The 9,001-nt window shown below is 40.8% G+C and overlaps 1 protein-coding gene across 1 annotated transcript in view; it reads left to right on the plus strand.

Moving 5' to 3' along the window:
- The window catches only part of LOC306969226 (E3 ubiquitin-protein ligase rnf213-alpha-like), a 28,624-nt gene extending 20,397 nt beyond the window's left edge, over positions 1–8,227 (plus strand). Inside the window, exons 39-67 of the mRNA XM_079564825.1 lie at positions 5–211; positions 301–488; positions 1,408–1,528; positions 1,602–1,702; positions 1,780–1,962; positions 2,025–2,191; positions 2,279–2,387; positions 2,468–2,582; positions 2,673–2,850; positions 2,931–3,121; positions 3,192–3,311; positions 3,464–3,574; positions 3,665–3,907; positions 3,975–4,050; positions 4,461–4,495; positions 4,578–4,678; positions 4,785–4,941; positions 5,100–5,265; positions 5,355–5,446; positions 5,518–5,769; positions 5,845–5,974; positions 6,097–6,180; positions 6,255–6,435; positions 6,528–6,729; positions 6,808–6,885; positions 6,959–7,156; positions 7,519–7,608; positions 7,680–7,858; positions 7,974–8,227. Of these exons, the coding sequence (XP_079420951.1) occupies positions 5–211; positions 301–488; positions 1,408–1,528; positions 1,602–1,702; positions 1,780–1,962; positions 2,025–2,191; positions 2,279–2,387; positions 2,468–2,582; positions 2,673–2,850; positions 2,931–3,121; positions 3,192–3,311; positions 3,464–3,574; positions 3,665–3,907; positions 3,975–4,050; positions 4,461–4,495; positions 4,578–4,678; positions 4,785–4,941; positions 5,100–5,265; positions 5,355–5,446; positions 5,518–5,769; positions 5,845–5,974; positions 6,097–6,180; positions 6,255–6,435; positions 6,528–6,729; positions 6,808–6,885; positions 6,959–7,156; positions 7,519–7,608; positions 7,680–7,858; positions 7,974–8,130 (4,212 nt within the window). The 3' untranslated portion in view covers positions 8,131–8,227. The remainder of the gene's footprint in view (positions 1–4; positions 212–300; positions 489–1,407; positions 1,529–1,601; positions 1,703–1,779; positions 1,963–2,024; positions 2,192–2,278; positions 2,388–2,467; positions 2,583–2,672; positions 2,851–2,930; positions 3,122–3,191; positions 3,312–3,463; positions 3,575–3,664; positions 3,908–3,974; positions 4,051–4,460; positions 4,496–4,577; positions 4,679–4,784; positions 4,942–5,099; positions 5,266–5,354; positions 5,447–5,517; positions 5,770–5,844; positions 5,975–6,096; positions 6,181–6,254; positions 6,436–6,527; positions 6,730–6,807; positions 6,886–6,958; positions 7,157–7,518; positions 7,609–7,679; positions 7,859–7,973) is intronic.
- Positions 8,228–9,001: the final 774 nt, after the last annotated feature.

Raw genomic sequence — 9,001 nt, forward strand, 5'->3', positions numbered from 1 at the left:
CCAGCTCCTGTGTGGTGCGCTTAACTGCTGTGTGAATGAACTGAAGTTGAATCTTGAAGCCACTGACAGACCGACATCTCTTTCCTGGATCCACATCGCTTATCATGAGTTTAAGAACAGGCTGCAGAATCTATTTAGGATGATGTGCATTGAGCCTCGAGTCACTGGAGATCTTTTAAGAAATCCCAGTTTCAACGATGGACCAGAAATGGTGAAAATCTGCTTTTACTTGATCTTTGCTATAAGTTTTTTTCAAATCAGTAAAATATACTGCATTGTTATACTGATTAATCCACCTAGGTACTTGACGTGTACGCTGCTTTTGCTTGTGTGGAACGCCTGGAGCCCACAGTTCTGGACACAGACGGCCAAAGACAGACTTGGCTCAGGCAGGTTCACAAACTCCAAGTTCCCATTGAACTTGTGTGCTCTGAAGACAGCGTGCGACACTACGGAGAGAGAAGTAGGACAATTGCCAGCAGAGTGCAGTAAGTCATACAGTAATGGTGTCAATATCTGACTTGACAAAGCATTTACAGTGGGAGGAAAATGTATGTGAACGCTTTGGAATTTCTCACATTTCTGCCTGAATTGGTCATAAAATGTGGTCTGATCTTCATCAAAATCATAAAAATGAGTAAGCTGTGTCTGCTTAATCTAATACCACCCAAACAATGACGTGTTATCATATTTTAATTGGCCATAACATGCAGGAATCTCATTGAACTGCCGCAGTTTTGTAAAGCGGAATGGTCCAAGATTCATCCTGATCATTGTAATCTGCAACTACAGGAAACGCAGTTTTTGCTGCCAAAAAACAGCTTTTTAATACAATGGTTCACTTACTTATTAAATGCTGCTGTGGATGTCAGGTTTTTCTGCATAATATTTTGATAAACTCATTTTTCGGTTGATGATATCACCAGGCCCTGAGGCAGCAAAGCAGCCCCACACCATGATTCTCCCTGCACCATACTTCACAGTGGGGATAAGGTTTTGAGGCTGATGTGCTTTTCCATTTTTCTTCCACACATGACGTTGCGCGTTCCTCCCAAACTATTCAACTTTGGGTCCAATAGTCCATAGAATATTTTGCCAGTAGTGCTGTGGCGCATCCACAACCGAGGTTGAATAGTTTAAATGCAGTTAAACGAGATTCCCTGGTTCCTTTGTTCACTTACTTCTTCCTCCCTGTCCTGTGAGTGCTTGCATGTTATGGCCAATGAAAATTTGATAACATGCAATTGTTTGGGTGGTATTAGTTTAAGCAGACACTGTTTACTCATTCTTATGATTTTTATGAAGATCAGACCACATTGCATTGTATTGCAGAAATGTCAGAAATTCCAAAGCGTTCATACATTTTCCCTCCTCTGTACAAACTTTGCTTTGCTTTGTTTTTCCTAGGGATGCTTGGAATCGGGTCTTTTGTCTCTCTTTATTTGTGGAGCACATGTTGTTGGGGATTGAGGATCTGGAGCACAAGCTGGTCCCTGTAGTTTTGGAGCACACGAAAAGACTGTGGCAGGTTTGTTTTTTACTTTTCATTTCTGATCATTTCTAAACGTTTCCTTCATGGTTTTTGTTGCTATGCTCTCTAGATTCTTGACAAAGATACAAACCTGAAAACTAAACATTCCTTTGAGGCTGTAATTGGTTTGCTCAAAAGTTGCAAAGATGGAGCAGTTGCATGCATCTTCAGGTAAGTTCTGGTTGTTTCAACATCAATAAACATGTGCCATTGTATTAATGTTGAACTTGTCACTCGATATTTTCCAGGTTTGGTCTTCCCCGGTGTTCGGTGTGTATAGGTGACCCTCAAGACCCGATCTGCCTCCCTTGTCAACACGTCTACTGTTTAGCCTGCATCAGACAGTGGCTTGTCCCAGGACAGATGTATTGTCCTTTATGCATGCAGCCAGTTAATGATGACTTTGTGGTCGTTCCTTCTGACGCCATAAGGTGAGAAGTGTTTCTCTCCCTTTTACCTACTGTCATTCTGACTGAGGACATTTGTTTTGTAGGAGTAAAATAAATCAGCATGCACAGTTCCGGAAGTGTTGCAATGCTTTCTTTGTGGAGTTGGTGTCATCTATGTGCTTTAAAGATAACTCCCCTCCAAGTTCAGAGGTTATACATGCTCTACTGTCATTCCTCATGCTCGAAGCAGCTCCAGCAGGAGCTGTTGGAGGTACAAGAACTTATGACTAAATACTTTATATTAAACTGTATCTGCTTTTCCACCTTTTTAAATGTTATTTTGGTGTCTTTTCTTCAGCACCAAGAGAGAGACAGATTAAGACAAAGGAGTTTTCACCTTTTGATGAATCTTATGATAAAAGCCCCGTGGTTCGTTCAGTGGTGCTCAAACTCCTCCTGAAGTATAGGTGAGATGCAAATGACACATGTCCTGCTTAAATGATGAAATCCTTTTTTTATTCTGTGGTTTGTGTGTGTTTATATTCAGTTTTGATCAAATCAAGAAGTATCTGCAACAACATCTGCATTCAGTGGAGCAAAGCAACCTCTTGGATGATAAAGAAAAGATTGAACTCTACTCTCTGTACATAAACTGCTTTGAGGTAGCAGATTGTAGCCTGTCGACTTCTCTAAATTATGATATTTAAGTTATATGGTAAATGTTTTCATGTGAGATGTTTTTGGTCCTTTAGGATTCTATGTTTGAGAAGTTGTGTCTACAAGATGAAAGAGACTTCCTTGCTGAACTCCTGACTTCAGACCATCAATCTCTTGAGGCAGCCACTGTCGACTGCTTACAGCAGATTGCAAGAGTCCGCTTGGACCTGGATATGGCTGCTGATCTGATCACTGAAGAAACTTTGGCAACAGGTGATTGTCAGTTAATAATTGTAATAGTGAGTTTTCTGAATGTGTTGATGCTCATGGACTGGCTTCTGTGATGGCAACAGCCTGGGAAGGTCAAACAACATCAAGTACCTTCCTGAAAAGTGTGCGGGACTTTTGCACACGGAGTGGGAACCACTGGTACCGTGTTTATCTGATACGAAAAATTGCAAGCCAACAAGGAGTGGAACATGTCCAGAACCTCTTAAAAGTTCAGCAAATGAGCTGGCTTTTCCCTGAGGAAATTCTGCAAAAGGTACATTTACAAAGTGAGATTGTCAATGTGTTTATGTGATTGAAAGACATATCATATAATTACTTTAAAGGCTGAAGAGACTCCAATGGACCAGTTCCTTGTGTGTGGTCTGAGCTACCAAACCATTCGTAATGCTGTTGCCAAGGCAGTAATGGATGGCACAGAGGATAATTTGGATGAGACTTGTGCGGTAAGGACACTTTTATTCATTCATGGGGTTTATGTGGTTTACACAACAGCAGAGTAAAACATAGGCCGAAATTATTGTCATTTACATGAGGCATTGTAGAGAACAAAATCTTCTAATATGAGCATATGTTTTGGCGGTGTCTGTTTTCCCAGAAATGCAAATGTTCGCCCCAATGCAGAGCAGTTTATCTGCTGTTAGCGCTGTACAGAGAGGTCACTACATTGTACCGAGAACCCAATCCAAGTTTTCATCCCAAGCCTGAGGTAAATCTGCACAAAAAGACAAAACATGCTTTTGGTTCTGGTTGTTTGAATTACTTAACATGGATCTAATCACACCACAACATCTTTCAGCAAATGGACATGTGGATGAACTACATTCAGCAGTCTAAAGTCCTAACCACTCGGGAGTTAAAGGACTTTGCTCTGGCCCTTGTCACAAATCAGCTCGGACCTTTAGCTCTCAGGGATGGCATCTCCAGGAGTCAGTGTGTCTTTGTTGAACTCGCGGTTCATCTGGCTGCTGTGCTGCTCTGTGGACAAAATGGATTTTTGGGACCTTTGAAGCAGCTTGCGTTGGCACCTGCCACTATGCAGGTAGAGACATTTTCCAGCCCATTTTTATTAGTAGAACTACATTATTTTTACTAAGCTTTCGTTACAGGGAGCGTATCTACCCAGTATGCCAGAAGATATGTTGGCTGTGGCACAACAAGCAATGGGAGAGGTGCGGTGGTACCGTAAGTGACAAACAAACATAAACAGCTGTACAACCAGAGGCGGGAAGTGTAGCTAAAATATTTCCATATTTACAAAAAGCGCCTCTGGAAAATGTTTCTTGAGTACTGAGTAACTGTTTAAGTGTAAAAGTGATAGATAGATAGATAGATAGATAGATAGATAGATAGATAGATAGATAGATAGATAGATAGATAGATAGATAGATAGATAGATAGATAGATAGATAGATAGATAGATAGATAGATAGATAGATAGATAGATAGATAGATAGATAGATAGATAGATAGACAACTTAACCTACAGGGACAATAAAGAACAACTTAACTTTCTGAACCTAATCTATTTTCTGTGTCACATGAAACACAGCATTTCTATTTAGGAATTAACTGTATTTTTTATTTTACTGTAGAATGTCCCAACGGACACCCATGTACTATTGGTGAGGTGAGTAGTGCAATGTTTGTGCTGAATTTTCTGAAACAAAATGTAACATGTTCAAAATCACACAATTGCTTTACTCTTGCAGTGTGGCCAACCCATGGAAATCAGTCGATGTGTGGACTGTGGAAGTGCAATTGGAGGAACAAATCATATACCAGCACAAGGGTGTCAAGCTGTTGAGCTGCTGTAAGTTTTTAATCCTCCAGGCTTCTCTTGGAGGATCAATGAACAAGTGTACCTCTGCAATTATTCAGTGGGTGATATGTTACAGTATATAATATACATTTACCAGGGGTGATCGAACTCAGACAGGCCACATCCTCGGTGATCCCAGGCGTAGGGACAATCCTGACATGATGGACACAAAGAGCTTTTCTCCTGCTCCCTTTGCAGTCATGCGCATGATCACACACTTGGCCATGTTTTTAGGCCTTCACAAAAATGAACAGGTAACTGAATATACAACAATTTGTTAACGCCTTTAATTTTAGTCAATAGTAATGATAACATCTTTCCTGAATCATGACAACTGTGAAAAAGAAGGGATTTTGATTTACACACTATGGCGTTTGTGATCAGTTGCATACTTTTTTTTCTTTTCTTGTAGACCATTTCTACAATTATCAAACCCCAGGTCCCAAATCCAGGGGAGTTTCTCCTTGGTCACCTTAGAAAGGATCAGACTCATCTTAGTAGGTCTCTTGGGAAAGGAACTGATGATACAGTCAGCTCTGTCCATCTGTTCATCACAAACCTCCTTCTACAACAAACGTGTATGTATGATGTCCTAGTATCCTGTTTAACTTAACATAGCTTCCTCTGCTTTTAATACAGTTAAAACTCATAATGTGTTTTCTTACAGGGCCAGTTGGATATGACCATCAGCTCTCGTCCAAAGACGCTAGAAATACCTGGGAGACACAAATGAACAGCGTATTTGCAGATCACTTAAAGGTTAATATCTTTACTGTATTCAAATTCTATGACTTTTTTTTTTCTTCTAATTTGTATTCTCTTACTTAAAGAATCTGGACAGACAGCTAAAGGAGGTGAACACACTCATTCGCTCTGATGATCGCATCTCTGCCAGTCCCATCATGAAAGTCCTGTTCGGAGACCCTCGGCTGTTTTTGGACCATCTTCCTAAAAACTCCCTGATCCATTGTTCTACTGTGTGGAGCTGCAGAGAGAAAGTGTCTCTTTTGGGACTCAGTCACATTTTGGAGCAAAACGATGGCAAAGACACATTGCCTGTTCTCTGGAAATTTCTGCACAGGGTTAGGAGACCATCAAACTAGAATAAATGTGTTGTCTTGTAACTCGAGCTTCAAACCTTTGTGCTTTTGTTCTAGGAGGCTGAGTACAGACTGGTGAAATTCCTCCCTGATATTCTCTCTCTTCAGAAGAATTTGGTCAAAAAGTTCCAAAATGTTGGAGAACTGTTTGGCAACATCACTGAATTTCTTCAAAATCAAAAATCAGGTATTCAGTTCAACTCCAATGGCTACAGGGTTATGGAAATTTCACTTTGAAAGAACTGTTCAAGATTATCATAATTTGTCATACCATATTATTAACTGGTTCTAACATGCTGTTTTGTGCAGAATCTCTAAAGGCCTGGTACAAAAAACACATCGACACTTTTGTGACCACTTGGAATCAGCTTAGAGTGTTTTTGGCAACCAATGGTAAAATGACAGTTAATAACATGTAATAATACAGAAGAATATAAGAATATGAATATGCTTTGTTTGTATTTCAGGTGAGATTAAGCTTCCTCCCGCTTTCTGCCAGAAAGACTTGGACTTCAGTTGTGACTTTAGACTGTTGTTGCCCAGTCGGCGCAGCCCAGGCCTGTGCTCCACTGCACTGGTCAGTTATCTCATCGCGCTGCACAATGACCTGGTCTACAGTGTGGACAAGCTCACTGGAGAAGAGACCAGGTGGGGCGCTCATGACATATTTGAACCAGGGCCATACAAAGCTTTGATGTATTTACACAAAAAAAAAATGCAAATCTGGTCTCTCCCTCCAGTTACAAAGTGAGTCCAGCAGATCTGACTGACCTCCATGTGATCCGGTACGAGCTGGACAGAGACATCATGCCCCTGGTTCTGTCGAACACACAGTACAGCATCGAGAAAGGCCAGGAAACGGTGCACGAATATGACTTACCAAAAACCCAGCAGCAGATTGTGTCACGGTTTCTCTTAGGCAAACCTCTGATCACTCTAGATGTGAGCAGATCTTTATGAACTAACTTCAGAATATGGATGTACGGGATGATGTAAATTAAATTGGTGTTTTGTCTATAGGGCATTCCTACATTAGTAAACCGTCATGACCGTAATTACGAGATTATCCTGAAGGACGTACAAGCAAAGATCATGCAAGTAAGTAAAAGTTCCTATGTACCTCTGTAGAAAAGTCAGTAGAATAATATTATTATTTGCATGTTTGTTCCAGGAACCTCTTCAAACCCTCACGCAGGTGGCTGTAAGCACACAGCTGGACTCTTACAGTGAGGTGTGCGATGCACTGTCCACTGTGGAAATCTCTCTAGGGTTTCTTGCTATGACTGGGGGAGATCCCTGCATGCAGTTGTCCTGCTACTTGGAGGAGGTGCTGAAAATGGGGAATCAAACACCTCCGCACATACTCAAGGTCAGAGAGAGTTTTAATAAATTCATGCTGGATGTTACGAAGGTCTTGGTCTTGGCGACAGTGGCACAGATGGTAGAGAGGGTCGTCTCATGATTGGAAGGTCGGGGGTTCGAATCCCACCTCCTGAAAGTGCACATTGTCGTTGTGTCCTTGGGCAAGACACTTCACCCACATTGCCCCCAGTGTCTGCGTACATTGGTGTATGAATGAGAGCATGAATGGGTGAGTGGATCCTTGCTGTAAAGCGCTTTGAGTGCCTAATGTAGGTGGAAAAGCGCTATATAAGTTGAGACCATTTACCATTACCATTTGGCTTTATGATTTTTGTTTAAAATTGCATGTGTTAATTATTTTTTTTACAGGCCCTGAGTATGTGTTCTCTCAAGCATTGTGCTGGGTTATGGCAGCTGCTTGGATCACTCAAGTCAGAAGGCCTCCTCAAGCTTAAGAGGGTAAATTACTTTTTATTGCTCACATTTATTTCAGGGATAGTGTTAATGAATGAATGATTTTTTTTTTGTAGGATCCCTTTGGAGATGTTTCCAGAGAGTATAAGAAGGCCCTAGGAGAGGATGAGCGCACTCGGCTGACTGGTTTCTTCTCAAAGAACAGTGCTGACTCTTTCCTGCTGGAGATGCACGAGTTCCTTATACTTGTGCTCAACAAACCCAATGCTACAGAGACCTTCAAACCTGAGTGGGGGTAAGACAACACTTAATTCAGGGCATATATGTTCTTGGGAGGTAATCCTATAGTATTGCTTAATGTTCTTATAAACTCTAAAAAAAAAAAGTAACTTAAATCCTTTGTCTTTTAGTCTCAAAGACACACTGCTGTCCTACATGGAGCGCAAAGACCTGGATGCCCCTCCCGATGTAGAGGAACTGTTCCCGGAGGAAATCTGCCTTTCCCATTATGTTGAAACTTGGAAGTTCTGTGTCAGCTTCAAACAAGAGCGGACACAAAGACTATAAGACGATATTCACTTGATGTTTTTCCGCTGATCATGTTTACAATTGTGATAAAGCCAATGTTCTCATTTTGGTTAAGGTTAATGGAAAAACGTGTTCCTTTTTTCCCCTGTGCACTGAGGTCTTAATGATTGCACTTTATTCATAGGGTAAACGTTTTATAGAGTAAGTGAAAATGGTCAACTCAGGTAAAAAAAATAATCATATATCCATTAGCATTTTTTACGCAAGTTTGATATAACTTCATCCTGCTGGTTTTTCTAAATTCCTGTGTCATATGTTATCATGTGTCGTATTGTTATTATATACCTACTGTTTGCATTGTTCTACATTCCATCATTTATATAGACGTGCACAACTTGAATAAACTGCCATTGTACAACTTTAATTAAGAATGTAAAGTTTGTGTTGCAATGATCCAGGCTATGTGGGTTTACGGCTTGGAAAAAATGTGTTTTCTGAAACTTGGGGCTTGTGAAAGAGAAACATTGGGTCATTTTTTATTTAGTACTGATGCCAAAAAAATCGAGGTGCTTCTGAAAAGTTGCCATGGTAATACGCCACACAAATTAAACTATGGGCTCTGATGGGGCCCTCGCGCAGACACCAATCATGCTTCATGGCACAGGTGAGACTTCACTTTTCCACCTTCACGACCACATTTTGTGAGTTCTGCGCGCAACTATGCCACCTGGTGGAGATAGCCAACATCTACAAATCACATGTTTCCTTCATATTTCATTATTAAATCATTATGTAGCCTTGTAGTCCAGAGCTTAAATGGCTACATCACTGTAACTTCAAGCAGTAGTGTGGCATGCCTGAATTCGCATTTATTTTTAGACTTTGCTAAAGTCAGCGGCTTGCAATAAAA

The sequence above is a fragment of the Gobius niger genome (genome assembly GCF_951799975.1).
Source record: "Gobius niger genome assembly, chromosome: 10".
NCBI lineage: Eukaryota > Metazoa > Chordata > Actinopteri > Gobiiformes > Gobiidae > Gobius > Gobius niger.